The sequence below is a fragment of the Solanum dulcamara genome, chromosome 11 (assembly GCF_947179165.1).
Source record: "Solanum dulcamara chromosome 11, daSolDulc1.2, whole genome shotgun sequence".
NCBI lineage: Eukaryota > Viridiplantae > Streptophyta > Magnoliopsida > Solanales > Solanaceae > Solanum > Solanum dulcamara.
Genome location: NC_077247.1, coordinates 57,633,462 through 57,661,180, shown reverse-complemented (window position 1 = coordinate 57,661,180; position 27,719 = coordinate 57,633,462). Strand labels below are relative to the sequence as shown.

Genomic DNA, 27,719 nt, shown 5'->3' with positions numbered 1-27,719 from the left:
ATTCTCCAAAAAGAATCGTCATAATGGGCAGGGACAATCCATTGCCGATAGTTGCAATAGTTTCAATGATCATCCAAACTATATCAATAAACTAACAAAGGAGAGCTTGTAAAAAGTAACTGTCTCCGTTTGTTTGGTCTTGTCCGCATCCTGTTGTCCTGAATTGTTTTCAGCCAGAATTTTCCCTCCTGATTATGAGGAGGCTTCATTGACTCCTGTATTTCCCTTCAAACCGTTCCCTTCAGTCATAATTGTGCCAATGTTAAAGAGTAATTTATTTTGTCACAAACCAATTTAGACCTGCCGTGGCAGGCTAATACTCAGACCTGAAGAAATCAGTAGCATTTTACTAAAAGCATAAAGAAAACACAAAAATAAATTTATAAACCAAAACTGCCAGCAGGCCTCTCATTTCGATACCGGTAATCAGTAATTACTCTCTGATTTATTCAGCTTGATGAAAGCAGAGTGAAAAAATAATCATGAACAAACCAACTTCAATCCCCTTTAAAGTTGGTAACGAAGGAAAGCATCATAGTACAATGAATTTAGTTGTTTCTAAAAAGGTTCTTAAATTTCAAATTTTACCTAATAGAGTAAGATTTTTCTAGCTAAGACATGGTGAACGTCAGATATCTTTAAACAGAAAAATCACATAAGAATGATCAGACCAATTAAATTTTTAGCAAATGGATATGTTAGAACAAGTGATTGTGCCAGGAGTGTCTTTGCTTTTTGTAAAGCTTCATCGACCTACCACTCCAGGAGACTAAGGGCGCGATCAATTGTTCGAACATATCCAGTTGCTAGCCACTTATTTTGATCTAAGATTAAACACTTAGGATATCCAAAAATATAAAATAAGAACAGTCATTGGTACTAATATTTAACAAAAGAGCAACATGGATTTCAGATCAATGTAGAGCATATAGTAATGCATATTGAACAGTATATAATCTTATATCATCCGCTTCAATACATGAGAAAATGACAATAAAGTAAACCTTTGCTCCCGGACATGGATACTGCTGGTTGGCCAAAGTAATAGGAATCAAATCTTGGGGGGCCAAAGTGTGAGTTGCTTGGAACACCAAATGCAGGAGAGCTCTTTGATATCCAAGAATGGAGGAGTCTGAGACATTGACATCCCCGGACCACACCAGAGGTTCATTGGCCACACTATTAACGTCATATTTCTTTCCAAATGTCGGTAAAGTGGACGAGCCCATAGATACGTTTGTGTTTGACCAGATGTAGCATTCGTTGCTGCATTAAAGACATGTGGTCCTGCAGTTAGGAAAGAAGATTGAATTGATTTGCTAATCACTAATTATAGACAACTACAAGCATCAATAACTGGTTTCAGAAATAGTAAGCAATAACATTACCCACCATAAGAAATCCTACTGAGGTATTGCAGTTATTACTTTTAACATTTTTGGAGAAGAGTACAGCTCAATGTGCACAGCTACTTTCACAACGAGCAGATTTAGCTTTCCAACCAATTCCAAAGCTGCCTCGCTGCTCTAGAATAGTAAATTTGATATCTCTCCTTTCATGAAATTGGCATTATTAAGTGTAGCATCTATATTATATGCCAATCCTCACCTAGACCACAGGCGAGAAAGAAAGCTGTATTTAATCCATTTGGCAGAGAAACCATGGGAACAACCTATTTCAAATAGTGTCTATAGGTCATTCCCATGAAATAGCTTAAGTGGTTTTTTTCTGAGCATATTTAGACAGAGATGAGAGAGCATTTTATGGAAACTTCAATTGATAAGACATATTAATGTTTCAAAATAAATCTAGAAACAGAGGCAGCTGAAAAATTGTACACCCTATTCCTTTTGGTTTGGATGTGATCATGCAAGCTGAAAAATGTCATAAAAAAAGTCTTTACCGCCAAAAGATGTTGAGCTTCCAAAAGGAGATGAGGTTATTGTTCCAAACACACTGGAATTGCTAGTCTGTTGAATTCCGGATGTAGAACCAAATAGGTTTATGTTGCTACATGACGGGCTTGAAGCTGTCAAAAGATCTCTATATTAATTATGTAACCAAAGAATTTGTTTAATCAACTTAATTACAGGCATCAAGAAGACAACTACTATGTGCATATTGTCGTAGCAATTACATATTTGAAGAAGCAGAATTTGAATCCACATGAGATGAATAAATTAAATGCCGTGACAATAGGTTATCAAATTTTTAATTAGGTCAAAATTAAAGGACTTAAAAACTTTAATTGTTAACAGTCTAAGGACAGTTTTTCTTCTTTTTTTCTCAAGAACAATTTAATAAAGAATACTATCTATCCACCTGGTAGTCTATGTGTAGTAATTAATACCAAGAACGTACTCTTCGCGACACTAAAACATGGGAAATTACTGAAAGTAAGAAGTGTTGGCAATATATAGAAAGAGATTAGAAGGAGAAAATAAGCCACATAAACAATAAATCAACTAACTAGAACCAATATGCAAGACCCACAAAGAAAGCATAAACACGGAACCGAGAAAAAAGAGAAGAAGAAGAGAGGAACATGCCCAAATTCAGGTATCAAGAATATGCAAGAATGCAAGAAAGTGGAGAAATTAAACAGTGTGTTTGTCGAAAAAATTCTTGTTGTCAAGAATCATGGATATGCTAGAACCAACATGCAAGATTCCAGAGAAGTACCCAGATGTTCAGTTATCAAGAAAAAATACTTACATTGAGAAAACCCAGAAACACAGGACAATATAAAAGGATTAAGGAAAATATCGACATTTTTGAGACAGATAAAGCAAAGAAGCAGAGCAGTATTTATTGTTTTCCTACGTGTGAATAAATGGCAATAGTGGTATAAATAGAGAAGAAGAGATGCCGATTGCATAATCTCTGCCCAGATTTTAACCGCAAGCGTGTAGCTTACCGTTTAAGCCACATTAAACACCTTTTTTTTCCTCCCCAATTTTTTTTATTTAATTTGATATTTTTTTAAATTATGTCCTTTTGATATATGAGCAAACATATTTAATTTATTTTTTAAATATATTTAGATTATTTAAAAATTATACCTCAATTATAGAATAACATTTACAAATGTACATAGCTAAATTGAAGAATCATTAATCGAAAAATCAAAAGTGGATTAATTAAAAATTAAATTATTTAACATTAATTAAATATTACAAAAACTATAAATCGATAAATGTAGGCAAATAACAATATATGTAGAAGAAAAAGGAGCTCACCAAACCACAATGCAAAAAGACAAAATATTCAAAACAACGAAAAAAAAAATTTAAAAAATCAAATAAACATAAGAGAAATATATGTTTTTTATCAGAATTACCTAGAATGGGTCATTTTATTTTCTACTTTATTTTTTGCTCAAAATATTTTTTGAATATATTAAATTTAAATTTAATGCTTTGAAAAATGTATTAGATATTGAATATTATTTAATAGCAAAGGTAGAATAGATATAAAGAGGTAAATTATCTCTTAATTTTTCAAATTAAATAAGTATTATTGGATAACTATTTTTAATATATAATAAATAAGTAAAGATGTACGAAGGAAGTAAACCATAAGTTCTATTTTCAGAAATTGTTTAATTATGTGAATTTGTTTTGTATTAATACATGTTTTAATACAAAAAATGTATTATATTTAAATTATTTAAAAATTATACCTCAATTATAGAATAATATTTACAAATCTACATACCTAAGTTGAAGAATCACTAAAAAACTTATTATTATTATGCTCCAAGTATATTTTTTCTTTACGACCAATTATTTTCCTATATTTTTTCTTTACGATTAATTATTTTCCTGGATAACTATAATTTTTGTTTTTCCAATATTTGTAGGTTCCTTAATTTTCTTTCTTCCCCGTAATGAGAAATAGTAAATAAGGTAATTAAGTGATATATCATACGTATTTGTATTTTAACTCCTCCTATGACTTACGCATTTTGTTATATTTTCAATTGGAGGATCTATTGGCTAGTTCACTCGAAGAAGAGACACGGTTGCATAATCTCAACGCAGACTATAACCCCATTGATCCACAACAACTTGGATCAACGGGGATCAAAGTGCATAGAAGAGAGAGAGTTCTAGCTTGCGTAGAGATTATGCAACCGTCTCAAAATGAGCAAATTGTAAAAATCTATCAGTTGGAAGACATCTTTGCAATTCAAACATTTGGTTATGCCACAAAATCAACCAAGAAAATTTGAACTCACAATTAGAAGTGTGGTACCCTAAATTTTCACTGCCCTCCCATTGGTCCATCTCTGTACTCCTTCCTAGTCAATTTGTTGATGCATCTTTACATTAAGAAGAGTTATCTCAGTTGGTTGGTTTGTTAAGGCCTTATCCAACTGGAGGTTTCTGGCTCTCATCCAAATAGTTGATCACCTCACAGTGATTGAACTGTACAGCAGAATCAAGATCAAGCTTCCAGACATCTGTTTTTCCTAAGAACTTGATGCGTCCATACCTATGTCTTCCTACCAAAAAGTCCTTCACGTGGCAACAAAAACCAGCTTCTTCCTTCTCCTTTGATATCAACTCCTCCATAGGATTCTGTGTAGTAATTAGTACGTTGGAGATTCGGTATTATCCCATCCACATCCTTATCATCGCCACAATTAACATGATGCATCTCTTCAGGCTCTAACTTGGGCTTATCACCAAGCTTTGTCTCTGTCATGCATCCCTACATTTTAAACATAAAAATGAATTATTACGCAATTAAATAGCAAACTTGGTTAGTTTGGTTCTTAATTCTTGGAACATGTAAATAGCAAGTCAACTTTTATATCCTTGGATATACTCAAATAGATAACATATGATAATTTTTCTAGTGTCCAAAGTCTTGTAAAGAATCACCAATCCGTGAAGTTAATTGGTTTTAATTTGAAATATTAGATATTCCAGGCTTAGAGCTTTAGGAAATGGGATCTTGATGGAGAAGACATAAAATGGTACCAGATATTAAGTAATCTACTAAAACATTACATGTTAGTATGATAATTCAATTATGCATCTATTAGAATCTGGCTTAACTAATCAACGAAAGGAAGGCATGCATTCATATGTTCATTAACAAAGAAAGCTAACAAAGAAAGCTTACTGATCATAGATGAATCAACCCCCAGTGGAAATTTTGCGGTAGGACGAACACAGTCCCTTGGAATGATGATGACTTCTATCCTTAGTACACCAGAAACGTTTTCTTTTTCCAGTGTTTTACTCGGATTAGAGAAAAATATGGACTTCTCCTGTATTTTTTCACCAAAAGGATACCTGTACTTGCAATCTTTGCATATGATCTGTGTTTATCTTAATTAACTTACCTTTAGGTCCGTCAACCAAAGCATGCCACGAACTACTAAACAAGTCTCACATAAAATTATACTTCTCACGTTTGGTTTATCACTTGTAGATTTGTATTTCTAAGGTGGCAACCTATGCTGACTTAGAGATGAATGTGAAATTATCAACAAAGATCTTTGTCTGATCGGAGAAGGGCTGCTAGAAACTGCAACCGACAACAGGAGAATTTTCATAATAGCCTACAACTTTTGTTTTCACCTTAAACATAAACAATATGAGTTTAAAAATCATAGTGAAGCTATAAAAACATAATCATGCCTGATACTTTGAAGAGTTCGTTTGGAACTTGGACAACTATATTGATGTTTATATCTTATTGGAGAAATACTGGAATTAATTTATATAAACCTACTTGATGCAGTAAAAAGAACAAATATAAAACCAAAGGCCAGCAACTAGACGCAGTTACATCCTTGACAGGAAAGCATCAGTAATTACAACACAATAAAGGTAATAAATATATTTCAAGGTGCATAACATTTATAGCAATAGTAATGAGAAATCCCAGTAACATCATGTAACTGCTAGTGAGTATGATACTTGGTTCGAGACCAATGAACACATCCAGCAGCAACATTAATTATAATTAGTTGTTCAGAAATGTGAAACTTACAGGTAAACTAGAAAGTCCATACTGGATGGATGTTGCCAAATTCGGGTGCTCAAACAAGATTTGGACTAAAGGTTGTGTTTCAGCAGGAGGCATAATTGGTGGCAGATTAGCTTTCATGATTCTCAGAAAGTAAAACCTGAAAATATATTAGGGTATAGCTGGTGCATGAGAAAGTACAAATAGAAGGATGACAGAGGCAAGAAAAAGAAGAGACAAAATAAGAATAAAATGATCAGGTTAAAACAGGACTGTGGAGTAAAAACTGAGGCAGCGGAAATAAAGGGAATGTCAGGAAAGTCTAGAAGTCAAATTAGGCATTTAATAACACACGCAGTAAAGTAAAACAATAGATGGTTAAGTTTGATACTCACTGTTGGTCATTGATACTTGGCTGACAAACTCCTTGTCAAATTTCTAAGCAACTAGCACCTTCTTAAAAAAACAGGTGCCGGGAGGATTAGTTGCATGGATTACAATCCAACATACTATCAACTTCAAAAAGAGTAAGACATACTGCACTAAGTACCTGTTGATGGGTGAGAAGCGTCGGCTGTTGGAAGTGTTGCTCCAACTTTAGGAGTCATTTCTGGCTGCAGAGGACCAAAGAACAGAGGCTGCAAGAGTAGCAACAACTTAGATGTACAACATCACAATAGAAGTGCTTCACCGATTTTAGAGACCACAAGGTGCCTTTTATATTATTTATGAGAGAAAGCAAATGGCAGAGATACATAAATGAGATCTAATTGCATATACATTCAGAAACAATTACAGTATTTTGACTCACAGCAAGTGGAGTGCTTGAAACATTACAAAGGCCCGGTGGAGTAGGCTGAGACTGCTTTAGGCAATTCAAGCACAATGTGGATAGTGGAGTGCCTCTTGTAGTTAAAACAGGAGTGGGAGAAAAAGAGTTCTTTTGATCGAAAACATGGGCGGATGGTCTTGCCAGCAAAGGATATGTGGAAGGTGAGACTGAACATGGAGAAAAAGAAACATCTGAGTCAGTAGATTCCACTCGACTTCCAGTGCCACAAGTGTTTAACAATGAAGTATTGGGGGGAAATATATGGGAAGTGGACTGATGTGACTTCGGAAATGGGGTAGATGCAGTTGCGTAGAATTTTCATTTGATAGAGAGTCAACCCCTGCTCTTTCCACTGCAAATGTACTTGGAAAAAAGGGAATAAAAAGGTTGATCAACAGTTGCTGGATTAAATACTGGTGATATGAAAGGCCGCGTGTTGTTGATGACACCAAATCCCTGTGTGCCTCAAATACCAAATGAAGAACCACATTTCTGACCTGCAGATTCATCCATGAAGTATAAAAAAAGTTAATGAAATACAATGTAGATTTCTTTGTTAGCTACAGATAAGAAAACAAGTTAAGGATACCTTTATCACCTAATTAGTAGTTCTCTCATCCTGGCTTTTATCTTTATAAGTCTGCACTCCACAAATGGATTGAGTTTTTGCACCATCAGGTATTGTGCTATCTTTATCTGGAGTTGCAATGTATGACGCTGTTCTACTTCCTTTCTGATTAATACCAAATGCGGACTTTACATAACCAGAGCTCTTGAGCAAAGGTGTTGTACTTTCTTCTCCTGGTTTGCAAATTTGATCTAAAGATTAAACACTTAAAATATCCAAAAATATAAAGTAGGAATAAATAGTACTTAGTACTAATTTTTAACAAAAGATCAACATGGATTTCAGATTAATGTAGAGCATATAGTAATGCACATTGAATGGTATATAATCTCATATCATCTAGATCATCTCCTCCTATACATTAGAAAATGGACAGTAAAGTAAACCTTTGCTCCCTGACATGGATACTGCTGCTTGGCCAAATGAATAGGAATCAAATCTTGGGGTGCCAAAGTATGAGTTGCTTGAAACACCAAATGAAGTAGGTTTTAGAGATCCAAATATGGAGGAGTCTAAGACATTGGCATCCCTGGAGGCCTGGACCACAACAGAGGCTCATTGGCCACACTGTTAACGTCATATTCCTTTCCAAATGTTTGTAAAGTGGATGAGCCCGGAGATATGTTTTGTGTTTGACCAGATGTAGCATTTGTTGCTGCATTAAAGGCTAATGTCCCTGCAGTTGAGAAAGCAGATTGAATTGATTTGTCAATCACTAATTAAAGACAACTACAAGGCATCAATAGCTGACACAAGAAATCCCACAGAGATATTCCAGTTTATTACTGACATTTTTGGAGAAGAGTACAATTCAATGCGCATAGCTACTTTCACAAGGAGCAGATTTAGCTTTTCAACCAATTCCAAAGCCGCCTCGCTGCTCTAGAGAAGTTAATATTATCTCTCCTTTCATGAAGTTGGCAGTATTAAGCGTAGCATCTATATATGTCAATTCTCACCTGGACCACAGGTGAGAAAGAAAGCTGTACTTAATCCATTTGGCAGAGAAATCATGGGAAAAACATATTCAAAGAGTGTCTATAGGTCATCCTCATGCAATAGCTTAAGTGGTCTTTCTTCTGAATGTATTTGGTCTTAAAGGCTAATGTTCCTGCAGTTAGGAAAGCAGATTGAATTGATTTGCTAATCACTAATTAAAGACAACTACAAGGCATCAGTAGCTGGCACAAGATTGGTTTCAGAAATAGTAAGCAATAACATTACCCACCATAAGAAATTCCACAGAGATATTGTAGTTATTACTAATATTTTTGGAGAAGAGTACAGCTCAATGTGCATAGCTACTTTCACAAGAGGAAGATTTAGCTTTTCGACCAATTCAAAAGCCGCTTCGCTGCTCTCAAAAAGCAAGTATGATATCTCCTTTCATGAAATTGGCAGTATTAAGTGCAGCATCTATATATGCTATTCCTCACCTGGACCACAGGCGAGAAAGAAAGATGTACTTAATCTATTTGGCAGAGAAATCATGGGAATAACATATTTAAATAGTGTCAGTAGATCATTCCCATGCAATAGCTTAAGTGGTCTTTCTTCTGAGTGTATATGGACAGAGACCAAAGAATTTGTTCAATTAACTTAATTACAGGAAGATATGCACATATAAAGGTAGCAATAACATATTTGAAGAAGCATAATCTGAATCCACATAGAGAACAAGTTAAGGATACCTTTATCACCTAACTGGTGGTCCTCAAACCTCAACTCCTCCTGGCTTTTATCTTTATATTACACAGATGGGATTGAATTTTTCCACCACCGGGTCCTGTGATATCGTTCTCTGGAGTTGCAATATATGATGCTATTCTACTTCCTTTCTCATAAATGCCAAATGCTAAGTTTCCAAAACCAGAGCTCTTGAGAAAAGGTGGTATACTTTCTTTTCCTGGTTTACAAATTTGATCAAGATTGAACACATAGATATCCAAAAATATGAAGTAGGAATAAATAGTACTTAGAAGTATTTAAGAATAGGTCAACAAGGATTTCAGATCAATATAGAGCATAAGATTACAGAACAAAATTCTCCCTCAAAATGTTGATTAGTCTGCTCCATCACCTCATGTGCCAAAGTAAAACGGTTGTTCTTCCTATACATGAGAAAATGGACAGTAAAGTAAACCTTTGCTCCCTGGCGTGGCTACTACTGATTGGCCAAAGGAAGAGGAATCAAATCTTGGGGTGCCAAATTGTGAGGCGCTTGAAACTGAAATCCCATGAGTTTTAGTAACAATTTCCAACGAAGAACCATCAGAAGTAGAGCTCAGAGCCTCTCCTTTAAGGCCAAAGCTTGCTGGGAAAGCATGCATATCATCTGAATGGTAGTATTTTGATGTCGCTAGTGTAAAACAAGCATTTGAAACCCTAGTTAAAATGACCAAATGAAATGGAAGCATAACAGAAGATGCAAGAAACAGACACATACTGTCTCCATAAGCTGGGCTATAAGTACCTAAGCACCTATATGTATGTTCCAACTCAACTTCAGCTAGAATAAATAATCAAAATAACTCAACATACAGTAGTGATCAACAAAAATAATATTTTTGGGACGCGGTACAGGAAAAGAAAGTGTCTTATTGCAAATGAAGCACCAGGAATGCGATGTACATGAACATTTTACAATAAAAGAAAAACAAATGTAATCAATATTTTGTATTGCGTACAGCCATACCAGCTTACCTAATAACAAGTAAAACAACAAAATAATAAATAAAAGAACATTTGTAAAAAGATACTAATGAACACAAATGGTCAAACAACCTATTAGTTGAGTAATGCATGCAATCCTACAGACTACAACAACCATTCCAAGATATGAGCATCCTAGTTGTCGGGCAAAATAAATTATGTACAGAAGCATCAAGACAATAAAAAATATTATGTCAGTCCAACATTTTGCAAAAAGACTACCACATCTTTCTCCATCAGCACCAGTCCATCTCGTGAGACACCAGATCCTTCAAAAGAAATTACAACTTCAGATGATGAAGTAAAATAATAAATGGAGCATGTGTGCGAAGCAATTCATCCTCACTGCATGCAAATGAACAAAATCTAAGAAGCCAGAAGGAAAATATCCTGAGTTAGCTTGTATAACAGAGATGGACCTCTCAATATCAACAATTTTGAAGGAGACACTGGGATGCACAAGGGCGATTCTTAGCACAGACTCTTTCAGAGAATACGAGACCCTCTTTGGGCTTCCAGATTATATATGCAAAACAAAAGATCAAACAGGACAGGGTACAGATTTAGAAGTAAAGTATGTAAATCAATATTTTTCATTTGTTTGAATTGTGAGAAAACTAGAAGTACTTGGAATGCATTTGTTCCTTTGAACTGGTTGGTTGTAAAATACATCACCAACAATGAATGCAAAAAGAAAAATCCCAACAAATTTCCTTATTATCAAACAGCAGTCAACTCATGTGTCAGGTAGGCCTATACTTGTACCCACATCTTGTCTACAATCATCAATTCCAAGGTACAAACACTTGCCGTCCTGTAAACAATGGCAAGAACAATGACCAAGTCAGTAGTTTTATACCTATCCTAATGGATACTACCAACTAAATCTCAAAAGAACTTTACCTTCAAAACATTACGATATTCTTTTGGCCTCCAGTGAGTTTTAATAACAATTTCCAACAAAGAAATGCCAGAAGTATAGCTCAGAGCCTCCCTTTGAAGCCAAAGCTTGCTGGGAAAGCATGCATATCATCTGATGGCCGTATTTTGATGTCGCTGGTGTAAAGGAAACATACGACACCATAGTTAGAATGGCCGACAAAAAGGAAATATAACAGAGGATGAAACAAACATGCGCATATACTGTCTCCATAAACTGGGCTAAAAGTTCTATGCGCCAATGTGCATGTTCCAGCTCAACTTCAGAAGCAAAATATATATTTCATATCTATCCCCTCCCCCCTTTCTCTTTTGGTGGGGAGGTCCAGCTAAAGAAAGTATTTTATTGCAAATGAAGCCACCAGGTGTTGTGTACAGCTACAAGTTTGCCCAATTACAACTAAAACCACAAAAACCGTAAATAAAAGAACATTTGAAAAAAGATATTAATGAACACAAACCGTCAAACAGCCTATCAGTTGAGTAATGCATGCAATCCTATAGACTACAACAATCATTCCAAGTTATGAACATCATAGTTGTCAGGCAAAAGAAATTATGCACAGCAGCATCAATACAATAGAAAAGATGATGTCAGTACAACACTTTGAATAAAGATTACCATATATTCCACCAATCAGCACCAGTCCATCTCATGAAAAAACAAATCCTTCAAAAGAAAGTACAACTTCAGATGATGAAGTAAAATAATAAACAGAGCAGAACTTTCTGCACATCAAAATGCATTAGATCAATGTCAAAGAAACTAATACTTACCATTGTCATCCACCTTAACATAGAAGGTCCCACTGCCTATAACAACATACACCTGGTGGAAACTAGGTTAAGTTCAAACTAGGAGTACACTACTTATAAGATAACAAACATAAAAAGAACAGTCCTATAAGGAAGTAAGTCTCATGGAAAAAAGAAATAGAGTTGCGATATAAGAATATTCATTTGGAAAAAAGTTACTTATGATAGTAGAATGGAGCATACTAAGAGGAGAAAAGGTATATCAATTTTCAAATAAAGCATATGCCCTCGTCATCAGAAGTAGCAAACAAAGGAACAAAAAATTCATTGAAGAGCCTCAGCGATCACTGCCTTTTGTGCAACTAGTCTAAGCGATTAAAATTGCATAAAAGCACGACTTGCCATATTCTCAGCTGCCACCTCTATTGATCCTCAAAACATTAACAAAATCAGATATAAAAATATAATTCCCCATTCTCTTACATGGAACAATTTTCAACTTTTAAGAAACAATAAAAATGAAAAAGTCTAGACCAAGTAAAAGAAACTAACCAGTGAGGGTGTTTACGAAAGTCTGTCCAATTGAGCGTCTTCATTCATATACTACAAATCACAACTTCTTTTAATTAAACTACTTAAAATAGCCTCAGGCATTCGCTTAATGCTCCCCGCTCCCCGAACTCCAAATAGCGTTAGGCATTCGCTTAATGCTCCTATCTCCCTAAAAATGTAAAACAAATTCTTGAACATCCTTAACATACAACATAAGTTTTTTTTCTAGACGACTTCTTGAATTTCCTGGATATGTTCCATGAGAGTAAATATGTAACCTCAAAAAGCCAACAAGTTCTTGAACTTTTCTTTTAAAAGCTTGGATGCAAGAATTCCAAGAAAACTAACAATATCAAGCTCTCGAATTTTTCCTTCTTTCTTTTTAATGGATGGAAGAATACCAAGATAATGGGAAGAGCAGTAGAATACCAATAGATCGGCAGGAAAATTGATTTAGGGTTTAGGGTTTTGATCGGACGTCAATACAACCCCTGTGACCGAATTGAGGTCCCTAAAAAACTAGAAAACAAATTCTTAATATACCCTGCAAGAATTTCTTGAATTTCCTTGATATTCTTGAAACCTACAACTTCTTTGATTTCCTTAAAATATGCGTTTAAGAATACCAATCGCTTACTGTTCTACATTTTTTCTTAAGAAGAATACATGCAAGAATTCCAAGATTTCTTGAATTTCCTTTACATGTGCCAAGTTCTGGAATTTTCCTTCGAAGAATAGCAAGATAATGGGAAGAACAGTACCATTACTTCCGCAGATTGATCGCCGGTAAAATTGATTAAGGGTTGTCATCGGGCATCGTCACCCGGACAGTTAAGACCAGCAATCCGGTGGCGTATGCGCCGGTAGCGTCTATGATAAGCGGGCTTCCCCAATATGATGGTGGTGAGTCTACAATGCGCAGGTGGTGTCTCTTTTATAGTTTTCGAACTATTTAATACACGCGGAGAAAAATAGTTAATACACGCGGGGAATACTCTAAGATGCACCGATAGCGTATATGATAAGCGGGCTTTCGTAATTTGAAAGCAGAGGAAAAAATAAGGCTTTCATATAATTTAAATTATTTAACTTATACAATTTTCATAGTTCGATTTAGAATATGAAATATATGGTTCAAAATTTTAATCCTGAGTTATCTAATGTCTTTTTATGCTTTTTTTGAGTCGAGTTCTTTCGAAAACAGTCGTCCTATCTTGATAGGAGTAAGGTCTAAGTACACTTTATTCTCTCCAGATCTCACGTTGTAAGATTTCACTGGGTTATTGTTGTTGTTGTTATAAGTTTATAAATTAATATTTTGTACATATGAAATAGATTTCTTAAAAAACAAATATAGATTTTGTCCAAATATCCATATTTCAAATTTGTAATCGGACATACATTTATCTTTGATGACAGTAATTTCCGTTCAAAATATTTAACATTATTTTATTTAACTTAAACTAGTAAAATAGTCAGCGATTCGCTCAAAAACAAATTAAATATTTTTTATTTAATTAAGTATTACAATCATTTTTAATGTTACGTAGTATTTATATAAAACAATTAGTTTATGAACAGGTGCAACACCATATAATTTTTTATAAATTTGTTAGAATAATTAATATTCTATGAAAACATGTACGTGATGAGTAATATATTATAACAATTACAAATAAGTTTTTTAATGCGATAAGAAAACACAAAATAATCGGATGTATTTTAATATTTCAAATCAACTCCTTTTAAGCATCCAAGTAGCGTCGTTTATAGTAATTAACAAACCTCCAAAGAAGAGGGCCCTGTTCCTATGGGTTCACGTGCTAAGGCTCCACTAAAAAAAGTCTATGATTAATTTGAGTCCAAATAAATGTAAAGGCTTATATGATAATTAAAGTGCTAGATGTAATAAGTATTCTCAATCATCATCAAATGACGGTACATTGTCATTAATGCACCTTTTTGCTAATATTTTTTTGGTTAATTTTTACTTGTCATATTTAAATTAATATATTTATAAAAAATTATAATTAATATGACGACTTTACTAGATCATTCCTATTAATTGTTGTTTAGTATTATATCTTTGGTAATTTGAGAAATGAGCAATTAATGCAATGGATAAAATAATATTGTTTGATATGTAAAATATGACAAGTAAAAGGAAAATATATTTTTGAAATAGTACACATGAAAAAGTGAAATGAAGAGTGGTTGTAAAGTTAAACATCAGCTTAAACATATAAAGAACTATTCCATACGGACACAGTCAATAACGCTTATGATGTAAAATTCTCTGAAATAAAAGGATCTTGGTAAATATATTCGACCATATAATTTTTTAGGTACGTATCAAGTTGGGAGAGTCAATAAAATGATTAAAATATATATCTTTTTATGTCCTAAAAATTTAGCTTAAAAAAATCTTTTCATAATGATAAAATTTAATGAAAAATTATTTAAACTGGTTGGTGGCTTTCTAGGTGAAATACCAATAATTGAGTGATTTGCTAAGATAACTAATCTTAATTAGTTGAGTATTCATACATATTACCACCACTAATCCATGTACATACTCTACGACCATTTGCGTTACCATGACCTTAGTATAATAAACTACTTGTGAATTTAGACATATGATTTAATTTAACAAAATAAATAATTAGTCTATATATGTCATTGCAAAATGAATAATTTCAACTTAGTCGTGTTGTTGTAATAATGTGTATATTGTACAGAGAATACAAAGCATGAAAAATAACTCACTTTTAATAATATCAACAGTAACGCCAAAAGTTATCACATACCAATCTAAGAAATCCATAATATTATTTATTGATTGAAAATATCCGCCTTTGCAACTATCGAAGGATTTAAACTGATTTCTTCCTCTCTAATAGATTATGAACTATTCACAAATTTTATTTGAACTTACTTACAATTCAAGAATAAACTTAAGTAGAAAGTCAATAGAAAGTAGAAAAATAATAGCACTCATCACGACCAACCACAGTAGTAAGAATATCCTCTCCCAATTCGGAAATTTCCATTCCCACCTAAAAAAGGTGTTTTGTCAATATATATATTAAAAGGTAGTAACTTTTCCACTCAACAAATAAGAACGGTGCTTTGTCAAAATAGACAACGCATCAAGTGTGTGCATATATATGTACACATATGTATAAAGAGTTGTAGGGTTTTATCATCAACTGTTAAGTAACCCACTTTAGCATACAGATTGATACAACTGACGGATACCCAGTTTGAGCACAAAGGAGACGAAGAAATTTAAGAAAGATATCCAGTTTGAGCTTGAAGAAGATTTGTGCAAAAAATGCATAAAAACCATACATAATATGGTGATACCTTGAAAAGCTGGAGACAATTGAAAGAGTGGTATGAAATAAAGAAACCAATAAGAGTTACTTGCGAACAAGTATCCAACATGTTGAACAGACGTAGGAATAAAACTCTCCCAAATTAGAGAAAAAACTGAATTAAAGAACAAGAAACTAACAAAGCAACAAAAGTAATAGTAGTTAATGTGGAACCAAAAAAAATTGAAGAAATGCGAGAAATTACAACAGAGAAATTAATAATAGACTTGCAATTGCAAAATCAAGGAAAAAGAGTGAGAAACAAATATTATTCTCAAGTAGTACATATTTTTTGTCCAATCTTGACAACGAAGCAAGCATTTCATTAAGAATCTCAGCATTCATATGTTTCAGTTGATTTAGCTATATTATATTATTGCGGCTATTGTGAAACCTTAAAATATGTGACAATATTTTTTTATTTTGGATAGAATGGTGAATAAAACTTGGACATTAAATAGGAGGATCTGAGAAGACAACTGGATCCATATCATGCGTGGTCTAGAGACATGATGCCTTACTCTCAAATCCCAAAATATCATATTGGACCCAAGAAAGAGGAAGAAATTTCTCTTGCTTATCCTTCAAGTGGTGTACCATCTCATCGTTTTTCCTCAAAAATTTTGATGGTCAACAAAAAGGATCAAATTGCTTAAGTTAATGCACTAACACAATTAACGCATAAATCATAAATATTTACAGACAGTTTTTTTTCATGTTCATTGATTATTTTTTTACAGAGAATGTGTTTGCTCATAATTTTAAAAGGATCTAGCTAATTAAGTTAATGCATCAACTCAATTGACACATAAATCATCAATATTTTCAAATAATGTGTTTGTTCATGACTAATTCATTGCATATTATAACAAGAGCAAAAGATAATAGAACACAAGTGATCAACTAAAGAGGGAAAGAATGATATTTGGCATATCTTCAAAAATAAATCTTTGAGAAGAAACTGGTGTTATCAAGGACCTGTGGGTACCATCAAGATGATGACACTGAAATAGCCAGAAATCATGAAAACAAGCTCTTTACAGACTACTGATGTCCTTGAGGCCTCATCATGTGAAGCAAGTATGAACTTAGTATTAGCATTCTAAATTATTAATAAACAACTAAAGTTTAAATGATATTATTATCTATCATTTGTAGACAACATGCCACTCTGAAAATCTATGGAGGCACCCTAACACAACAGGGAGACAAACATTGAGAATCACAACATGGACGTGTTGGTATAGTTCTAATATCATGTTAATAAAATGGATATTCAACATAACTAACTCAAAAGATGGAGATTTTTTTAGTAAAATAGAAGATAAATGTTAAGACGATAGAATACAAATGCATTAATGACCTTTGAGAATTTTGTTCACATAGCAGCCTTCTATTCTCATTGAGTTCCTTTTAGTATCACACATTGCTACCAAATTGACAAAAAATAGGCGATGAAAACAAGCTCTGGGGGAGATGCCTGCCCCAGGGACCTAACTTAGAAATATTTATGTAAGAAACAAAGAATGAAGCTACATTCTACAGAGGAATCTTTATTTTTCTGCTTAAGTTCATTCTTGAGTATTTCTAGTTTTTATGTTTCCCACATGATGAACAGGTATCCTCCTATTTAGCTAAGCTGATAATATATAAGTTTAACAGTGTAAAATATCGAATTTATCATTCAAGTTCTAGAATAGGGACAACTGCTACGCTTCGTTGAACTAATGCCCACAAACTAAGCATAGCATAAATGCGGCAACATTTTTCACTTAACAAATAAAATCTAAATAGCAAATCAAAAATAGAAAAAAATAAAGGTTTCATATTTTACAAAACCTGAAAATTACCAAGTACAACTACACCAAAAATTCTGTTGATTTCATAAAAAGAAAGAGTTAGTAATTAAACTAGTTTAATTATCACTACAGTGGGATGATAGCCTTCTGCACAAAGTAACTACATCAATAATACTATAGCCATAGTTGTAGGCAGCTGTAATTAATAATAAGTTATAACTACAACAAAAGCACAACTTTGGCTCACTGACAGACTTCACAACTTCAAACCATTGGCACTCCACTTGATTAATAACAAGAGGAATAAGAGCTATTTCGAGAAGATCTTCAGTTTTTCAATATAGAAATTGCTAACTCTAATAGCTCTAGTTTTCCCAAAATCATAAAGTTTCTCTGTTACTTACCATGTGCTAAGTATATCTGTTGGAATCAAGTTTTCAGGTTTAAAGTTATTGACAACAACTTTCATCAGAAAAGGACAGTGAATCTTTAAAAAGATAAACCAATCGGAAAATAAAAATGTAAGACAAGCACAAGTTTAACAACTCATTAAATCCCCATTTTGATGAGAACTTATTTTTAAGGCATATTAATTAAAAGTAAATTTTTCAGGTATCTATAAGAAGTCAAGTATCACAAACAGTGGCATATGCAAATCTCTGTACAGTATTCACAACATACAGATCAAATGTAGTCAAGTTGCAACTTTGTTAAATGCCATTGGTACATCTTCAGAATCATGATCAATGCAACTACACAAATTCATACATCATAAATACATGAATGTCTTTAAGCCCAAAGAACGATAAAAGTTAATGGTGAAAGAACCAGAGATCACCAACACAGTAATTGTTTGAATGCATGTCATTTGAGTAAACTATAACACATAAGCAAAAGAATAATGCCAAGTTTAATTAGATTAAAGCAACAACCTTTCATTTTGGACCAAATTGATGCTAGACCAGAAAAGTTTTCACCATAATAACCAATGCAAACAGTTGCTGTAAAGGAATAAACTTACCTGAGTGGTCAACAAATCTATAGCAAAATGGTGTTGAAACACATATCTATTAGGATCCTTAACAGCTGCCTCTAATAGGGCCCCTTTCTATCTCTCTACCTATCATATCAGCAGCATATACAATTCGGCGATGGGAGTGGCCCCCTTCCCTGGCTAGATGCAGATTGCCATCCTTCCCATGATCGAACGAAGCACCCATAGCACCCGTTCTCTAATTTTCTCAGGTCCTTCAGTACACGCAACCTGGAGAACAGAGATGCACTTTAAAAGAATGAAAATTTTAAAAGTGTAAACTAAAAACACTATTTTGGAGTAATAAATCAGTCATCTTGTAAGTTTCATTTAGATCATTGGTTGAATAAGAAGCAAAACTATATGGACCAAGTTTTTCCCAACTAAGAAGAAGATAACAGCTGTGATTTCCCACCAATCAAGCACAACATAAAACTTCCTTGAAGTCAGTATATGTTTTGTGTTTGACCAGATGTAGCATTCGGTGCTGCATTAAAGGCTAATGTCCCTGCAGTTAGGAAAGCAGATTGAATTGATTTGCTAATTACTAATTAAAGACAACTACAAGGCATCAATAGTTGGCACAAGAAATCCCACTGAGATATTGCAGTTATTACTGACATTTATGGAGAAGAATACACAGCTCAATGTGCATAGCTACTTTCACAAAGAGCAGATTTAGCTTTTCAACCAATTCCAAAACCGCCTCGCTGCTCTAGAAAAGTAAATATGATCTCTCCTTACATTAAATTGGCAGTATTAAGTGCATCATCTATATATGTCAATCCTCACCTGGACCACAGGAAAGAAAGAAAGCTGTACTTAATCCAATTGGCAGAGAAATCATGGGAATAACATATTCAAAGAGTATCTGTAGATCATTCCCATGCAATAGCTTAAGTGGTCTTTCTTCAGAGTCTACTTGGATAGAGCCAAAGAATTCGTTTAATCAACTTAATTACAGGAAGATGTGTACATATAAAGGTAGCACTAACATATTTGAAGAAGCAGAATCTGAATCCACATAAGATGAATAAATATCGTGACAACAGGTTGTCAAATTTTTAATTAAGTTACTTGGACTTCGAAAGATTGCACCAAGCTTTAAAACTTTTATTGTTAGAAGTCTAAGGATAGTTTTTTTCAAAGGGCAGTTTAATAAGAAGAATACTAGTATTCCAGAGTAATATGAATGCACACTATCTATCTGTCCACCTGGTCATTTATGATTGTCTACGTACCTCTTCCGTTTTAATTTGTTTGTCTAACTTTTCTTTTTAGTTCGTTTAAACAAGAATGCTTCTATCCTGTTTTGGAAACTCTATAATTCCAACTTTCACATGGCACGATTAAGACCAAAAGATTAAAAGACATTTCAGTATATGCTATATATCTTTCGTCCAAGACCACAAAATTTCAAAAGTATTCCTTACTTTCCTAAACTCCGCAGCAATTCAAAACCAGAAAAACAAATTGAAAAGGAGAGAGTATAATACCAAGAACTCTTCGCGATAATAAACATGGGAAATTGCTGAAAGTAAAAAGTGTTCTCAATTTATTGAAACAAATCCTCATGTTTGTTCCCAAGTATATATCATGGATATGGAGAAGGATAAATAAAACCACATAAACTATATATCAACTAACTAGAACCAACACATGAGACCCACAAAGAAGCATAAACATAGAACCAAAAAAGAAAAAGAAGAGAGGAACATGCCCAGATTCAGTTATCAAGAATGCACAGAAGTGGGGAAATTAAAAAGTATGTTGTTAATATATGAGAACAGTAAAGGATACCCTTATCACCTAACTGGTAGTCCTCAAACCTCAACTCTTCCTGGCTTTTATCTTGATAAGTCTGCATTCCACAAATGGATTGAATGTTTGCACTGCCGGGTCTGGTGCTATCTAGCTCTGGAGTTGCAATGTATGATGCTATTCTACTTTCCTTTCCGATTAATACCAAATGCAGACTTTCCAAAACCAGAGCTCTTGAGCAAAGGTGTTGTACTTTCGTTTCCAGGTTTGCAAATTTGATCTTAGATTAAACACTTAGGATATCCAACAATATAAAATAAGAACAAATAGTACTTGGTACTAATATTTAACAAAAAGCAACATAGACTTCAGATCAATGTAGAGCATATAGTAATGCACACTGAACATTATATAATCTTATATCATCTGCTCCAATACTTGAGAAAACGGACACTAAAGTAAACCTTTGCTCCCTGACCTGGATACTGCTGGTTGGCCAAAGGAATAGGAATCAAATCTTGGGGTGCCAAAGTGTGAATTGTTTGGAACACCAAATGCAGTCTTGGATATCCAAGAATGGAGGAGTCTGAGACATTGATATCCCTGGACCACACGAGAGGTTCATTGGCCACACTATTAACGCCATTTTTCTTTCCAAATTACATGGCATGTGCCCGTGCTTAGCATGGGCCCAACACTGCAACTTACATATATACAATTATACAAAACTAACTTTCACGATAGCCACGAAGCAAAAGGAAATTGAATTAATTTAATCCAATGATATCCAATTCAACTATAAAGGTGAAAAGTATTCTGCAACTCTACCTTATTTAAGTCGCCCAAAAAAAGAATTCATTGAAGAGCCTCACCGGTCACTGCCGTTTGTGAGAAGAAGGGATAATATCTTGGAGGGAAAGGATGGGAGGAATATGTAGCTAAGCACTAGTTGTTAATTCTTGACATCATCTGCTTTGACAAGGTAACCGTGAACGATGACGAGCTAAACCAAGTGCAGAATGTAATTGGATAAAGGTCACTGATATAAAAGCCAAATTAGATGTTCAGCTTGTCAATAACTCCTATTACTATGAAATCACTTACGAGAAAAGAACCACTAAACCCCAAAAGAGACCAGTACTATTATACAAGGCGACGGAGGATAGTTCAGCACCTGCTGTGAAGAATTGTTCAACACCTGATTCTACTACACCTACCGGCAAAAGTAACAACAAAGGTAAAGGTGTAGCCATTCAAGAATATAATAGTGATGACGACTACTGGCTCTCATACGACTATTGGTTGTAATACATTCTCGCCCATCAAACAAAGCAGTAGCTTCATACTCATGCTCAAGTTTTTTACATGTTAATCAGCTGTAGTCTCATTTTTGTCATGTTCTTGTATCTTATCCTCTAAATCGTTTCTACATTATCGGGGAACCCGCAATTAACATGTATTATTTTTTCTCCATTCTTTTTGATAGATCGCCAGAGTTTGACTTAGGAGAAAGTTTAATATGTAGCAAAACCCTTTGCTCTCTTGAAATGTTTATTGTTAGTGTTTAATGAGGCGAATTCATGATTTAAAACTATATGAATTCAACTTTTAAGGTTGTAAGTAATGAATTTTTACACGTAAATTTGTACTCTGCATTGGATATACTAACGTTTTAACTCTAAACCCGTCAGGTCAGGAATGATTGGGTAAGCAAAAATTAGGAGACAAAGTTTAAACCGGAAGAATTGTCAGTCTTAGAAGCAGCAAACACATTGTAATAAGAAATACAACACTCGAAGCAGTAAAACAAATATGTATGAAATGTCCTTGTTAACATTGGCCTGTTTGGTTTTGCAACCAAAAGAAGCAAGAAACTTGGTTTTGCATTGTTCTCCCATAACAACCGGAAGATTATTTTGCTCTATGGACTCCGGGAACAGCTGTGACACAAGAGCCTTGCTGGTCAGGGGGTCCTTTTTAATACTTTGAATTCCAATATGATTAGTAACAAAAAATGATGCTTAGCCAGTTTTAACCTATTTATATCACCCACATTAAACTTTCAAAAAAATGGTTAGCTGTTTTGAAATATTTTTTACAGAAAACAACCCAAACCGATTCTCACAAAAAAAGCCCTAACACAAACAAACTCAATTCTACAAAAATAAATCCAAAGACTCACACTCGTTGCCCAACCCCAAACAATTAAATAATAAATACCAACAGAAAATCTCACCTTAAATTCCACAGTGGTCATTGAAGGCTCCAAACTCAAATCATATAAAGATCTTGGGCAGTTTAGGTTCAACAAAACAGTGGATATATCTGAGATCGACTTCGCTGCTCATCGCTATGTTATTAAGTAATATTTATGTATTGGTCCTTTGGAAGCAAATCTTGAATTGATATCTACATTACGGAGGTCAAGGAAAACAAAAACACCGTAAAAAACAAGCATCTGATATAGTAAATGCTAACCAAAGATTAGTTTTCCGTTTTCTTTGTTTAGGAAAATACACTAAAATAAGTGGTTACAGATATATTGAAGGACCTGCAAATTAAACGGTGGTTATTAGGGAAACAAAGTGCAGAAAAGATAGCTTATCACATCTCCTATCCATCAATTTGGGCCTGTATACCATTCACTGTGTAAACATCAAGAACTGAGATGTATCCTGAGAGTTTGAATGAACCATCACTTGCATTCAATTTGTTAAGGGAACTCAGATGAATCCCTAAACCCACTGGACAATAGCGGAAACAGAGAAGGAGTAGCACGTGGGCAAAGCCATGAAAATGAACAAAATCTTAAGAAACCAGACAGGAAATATCCTTAAGTTAGCTGGAAATAACAAAGTCAGACCTACCAATATCAACAAAATTGTATGAAACATTGGGATGCACAAGAACCTTAGCAGAGACTCTTTCATAGAATACAAGACCCTCTTTGGGCTTCCAGTTTATATATGCAAACCAAAAGATCAATCAGGACAGAGTACAGCTTTAGAAGTATATTTGTTTGAATTGTGAGAAAACTAGAAGTACTTGGAGTGCATTTGCTTTCTTCGAACTCGTTGGTTGTAAAATACATCACGAACAATGAATGCGAAAAGAAAAATCCCAACAAATTTCCTTATTAGCAAACAACAGTCAACTCTTGTATCAGGTAGGCTTATACAGAATTACCTGTTTTACCAACATCTTGTCTACAATCATCAATTCCAAGGTGCAAACACTTTCCCTGTAAACAATGGCAAGAACAAAGACCAAATTAGTAGTTTTATACCTATCCTAATGGATACTACCAACTAAAACTCAAAAAATTTACCTTCAAAACCTTTCATTCCAACGTACTAATGCATACTTTTTTGCCTACATTGTCTCATAAAGTAGAGGTTGAGGTTGAAGGTCATATTTGTCCACGTGGCTAGTTAAACTTCCCTATCCGGCGGTGTTTGTAGTGAATCCTCATTTATTGAGGACTAGTCATCGAGTTGGTTATTGTTTTCAAAGACCTTTTGTTATGTTTCATATGGAGGGTGAGCTGGGGACATATCTTAGCCCCCGCCAATGTTCATGAGTAGAGGCATCTAGTTGGACAAATGTTTCGAGTCTATGTTGTCATGTGACATTCTTCATTTGCTATTCATGGTTTAGACTCTCTTATGATGTTTCCGATTTTACTTTACCTTATGTATGCTTATGATATGTACAAGAGGTTTGGTTGAAGCCCTTCGGGGTTTCGATCGCCGTGTTACAACTAGGCCCTAGGTCGGGTCGTGACAAATTAGGTATCAGAGCACAAAGTTCAAGTGTCCTAGGGTGTCCAACATGCTGCATCAAATAGAGTCTTATTCATTGGTGTGAAGCGCGCCATACTTATGAGTAGGAGGCTATGAGGCGTCTTAGGAAATTGCAACAGAAGGATGTGTCCTAGTCTCTCGGACCAAGAAGATTGATGTAGCAAATATCTAGATTTATGAAAATTGAGGTAAATGTGGAAAAAAAGATTGCAAAATTCCATTTAAAGGTAAGCAGAAATGATTGGGTAAGCAAAAACTAGGAGTCAAAGTTCAAACATGAAGAGTTGTCAATCTTAGAAGCAGCAAACACGTTGTAATGAGAAATACAGCACTACAACCAGTAAAACAAATATGTACGACATGTCCTTGTTAGCATTGGTCTGTTGGTTTTGCAACAAAAAGAAGCTAGAAACGTGGTTTTGCATTGTTCTCCCATAATCAATGGGAGATAGTATTTTGTTCTCCGGGAATAGCTGTGACGCAAGGGCCTTATAACTGTTAGGGGGTCCTTTTTAATACTTTGAAATCCTGTATGAGTAATAAATAGTGATGTTTAGCCAGTTTTAACCTATTTATTTCACCCACATTCAAGTTTCAAAAAAATGATTTTATCTCACTTTACTTGATTGAATCCATTATCGATTCAATAAATCTAAGTAAATTAAAGTAAATGGTAGTTTTGTTTTCCACTTATTCTTTATTTATTCTCCAGTCGGATTTATCGTTTTTCTAATTTCTTCTCTCGCCGAGTATGAAAGATTACCTTTTGATGTACCAAAAGCAGAAGAAGAATTAGTAGCAAGGTATCAAACCGAATATTCAGGTATCAAATTTGGTTTATTTTACATTGCTTCATATCTAAATCTACTAGTTTCTTCATTATTTGTAACAGTTCTTTATTTGGGAGGTTAGAATCTTTCTATTCTGTACATATTTGTTCCTGAGTTATTTGGCATAAATAAGGCGTGGAGCTTAAATAACTCACTCAGAACGCTTTTTAAAAGATTACGTGGTACAATTAGGTCGAATAAACCCTTCTTAGTTGTTTAGAAATATACTTTTACAGAGAACAACCCAAACCAATTATCACAAAACAAAACCTAACACAAACTCAATTCTACATAAGCAAAACCAAAGATTCACATTCGTTTCCCAAACCCCCCAAAAAAATTAAATCATAAATGCCAACAAAAATCACTCCTTCATTCCACGGAGGTCTTTGAAGGCTCCAAAGTCAAATCATATAAAGATCTTGGGCAGTTTAGGTTCAACAAAAATAGTGGATATTTTAGAAGTAAAGTATGTAAATCAATATTTTTTACTTGTTTGATTTTGAGAAAACTAGAAGTACTTGGAGTGCATTTGCTTCCTTCGAACTGGTTGGTTGTAAAATACATCACGAACAATACAACAACATACCAACTGAAATCCCACAAGTGAGGTCTGGGAAGGGTAGAATGTACGCAGACCTTATCACTACCTCGTGGAGGCAGAGAGGTTATTTCCGAAAGACCATCGGCTCAAGTGCATCACATCAGGTACAAAAAAGGAGACAATAATGGAGAAATCATTGGTTGATTTAGTGAGAGGCAACCACCCTTGGAACAAAACCCTCAGATCCCTGTAGCCTCATTCTTTCGCTTATGAGCTTTTGCTTTATTCATTTCCCAGAACTTTTGTTAATATAGTACCCTGAAGATGTTAGAATACTCCGTCCGTTAAAATTGACAAAAGGGTTATAGGGTTTCTTACAGTAATGGAGTCCAGTAAATTGAGGCTCAGATCTGTGCTTAAGCTCAGGCAAAAAGCGAGTCTAACCACGCCATGGCTGCAAAAACCACCAGAAAATCTGGTGGCATGCCCCGCCAAGATACGGGTTGGATAACGTCAAATGCCCGACTAATCAGCTCAGAAGGGAATAAAAATTGACATAAATCATCATCACCTCTTTCAAGCCGTCTGATTATAATCACCCTCATCGCTTCCACCAGATCCACTGGCAACATTCAATGCTCTGGCGGAAGCATTAAAATAAAGAAAAAAAAGGGTGGAAGGGTATAGAAACCCTTTGACGATATATAACAACAAACCAAGCAAGCTGTTAATAATATACTCCCTGCAATAAAATTGATAGAAGGATAGTTGGGATTCTTACAGTAATGCAGAAATCATTGGCTGAATACAGAGAGAAGCAATCACCCATTCAATGAAAAATCATCAACTATCTGTAGCCTTATTCTTTCCCTTTTGAGATTTTTCTTTATTCATTTTCCCAACCGGTTAGTTTCCCTAAACTGACAGAGAAAGTTAGGCTCAGATCTGTGTGAAGCTCAGGCAAAAAGAGAGTCCAACAACGCCATGGCTGCAAAAATCACCAGAAAATCTGGTGGCATGACCCGCCATGATACAGGTCGGATAATCTCAAATGCCCAAATAATCAGCTCAGAAGGGAATAAAATTGGCAAAAATCATCATCGCCTCTTTAAACCATATGCTCACGTCATCAGAAGGGAATAAAGCATATGCCCTCATCATCAGAAGCAGCAAACAAGGGAACATAAGAATTCATTGAAGAGCCTCACCGGTCACTGCCTTTTTTGCAAGCAACACAAAAATTCGCAGGTGCAATTAGTCTAAACGATTAAAACTGTGTGAAAGCACGACTTGCCATCGTTAGTCACTTAGCTATGATGTTCTCAGCAGCCCACTCTACTGATCCTCAAAACATTAACAAAATCAGAAAAGAAAAACCATATAATTCTCCATTCTCTTACATGGTATTATCTTCCAATTTTAAGAAACAAACAAAGTCAAAAAGTCTACACCATGTAAAGGAAAATGGCCAGTGAGGGCGTTTACGAAAGTCTGTCAAATTGAGTGTGTTCATTTAGTGACAAATCAAGAACAACTCCACATCTTTCCATTCAATACGTAGTAAAATCATAGAGAGTATTGAAACTTTGAAAGGGTATTTTTTTCTTAAAGAGTTCCAAGAAAATGTGACAATATAATATCAAGTTATCGAACTTTCCTTCTTTCTTTTTTTTATGGATGGAAGAATAGCAATAGATTTAGGGTTTCGGGTTTTGTTCGGACATCGTCACCAGGACAGTTGTACCTCGATGGCTGTTGAAAACCAACCCCTAAACAACCCTTGTGGAATCATACAAGATGACACCTGAGAGAGTGAGCCTAAAAAAATAAAATAAAAATCTCGAACATCCTTAACACACACCGCATGAATAACAACATAATTTTCTCTAAAGAATTTCTTGAATTTCCTTAATATGTGCAATGCCAATATATTCTTGAAAACTACAATTTCCTTAAAATATGCATACAAGAATTCCAAGATAATCTGATTTACGGTTCCAAGATAATGAGTTCTCGAATTTTCCCTCTTTCTTTTTTAAAATGGATGGAAGAATAGCAAGATAATGGGAAGAGCAGTAGCATTACCTGGGCAGATGGTGTCTCTTTGATCGGACATCGTCACCGGAGCAGTAGCATTACCTGGGCAGATGCCGGTAGCGTATATGATG

The 27,719-nt window shown here is 34.5% G+C and overlaps 1 protein-coding gene across 17 annotated transcripts; it reads right to left on the bottom strand.

Annotated features, from left to right (window-relative positions):
- Nucleotides 1-332: 332 nt before the first annotated feature.
- On the bottom strand, nucleotides 333-27,719 carry LOC129873714 (uncharacterized). Of its 17 annotated transcripts, none has more exons than XR_008762753.1 (7): nucleotides 27,637-27,710; nucleotides 23,561-23,615; nucleotides 22,611-22,783; nucleotides 21,203-21,343; nucleotides 20,414-20,977; nucleotides 18,602-18,844; nucleotides 15,280-15,460 (listed from the first exon to the last, which is right to left on the bottom strand). XR_008762753.1 is itself a non-coding variant. In XM_055948878.1 (3 exons), the coding sequence occupies exons 1-3, from the start codon at nucleotides 2,876-2,878 to the stop codon at nucleotides 1,052-1,054; spliced, it is 525 nt and encodes a 174-aa protein (XP_055804853.1). In that variant the 5' UTR covers nucleotides 2,879-2,893; the 3' UTR covers nucleotides 333-1,051. The 17 variants fall into 17 exon arrangements, 1 of the variants encoding a protein (XP_055804853.1); XR_008762748.1 differs by lacking the exons at nucleotides 15,280-15,460; nucleotides 18,602-18,844 and adding exons at nucleotides 18,957-19,121; nucleotides 19,235-19,405 and having other exon boundaries at nucleotides 20,428-20,977; nucleotides 27,637-27,706; XR_008762746.1 differs by lacking the exons at nucleotides 15,280-15,460; nucleotides 18,602-18,844 and adding exons at nucleotides 18,959-19,121; nucleotides 19,235-19,405 and having other exon boundaries at nucleotides 27,637-27,706.

Bases quoted from the DNA above. Each gene is read 5' to 3' on its own strand.
- LOC129873714 (XM_055948878.1), bottom strand. From the start codon at position 2,878: ATGCAATCGGCATCTCTTCTTCTCTATTTATACCACTATTGCCATTTA. The intron at 2,030-2,715 runs GTAAGTATTTTT...ATCTTTTGACAG, and splicing joins TGTTTCTGGGTTTTCTCAAT to CTTCAAGCCCGTCATGTAGC. The intron at 1,288-1,903 runs GTAAAGACTTTT...TCCTAACTGCAG, and splicing joins AAGCTCAACATCTTTTGGCG to GACCACATGTCTTTAATGCA.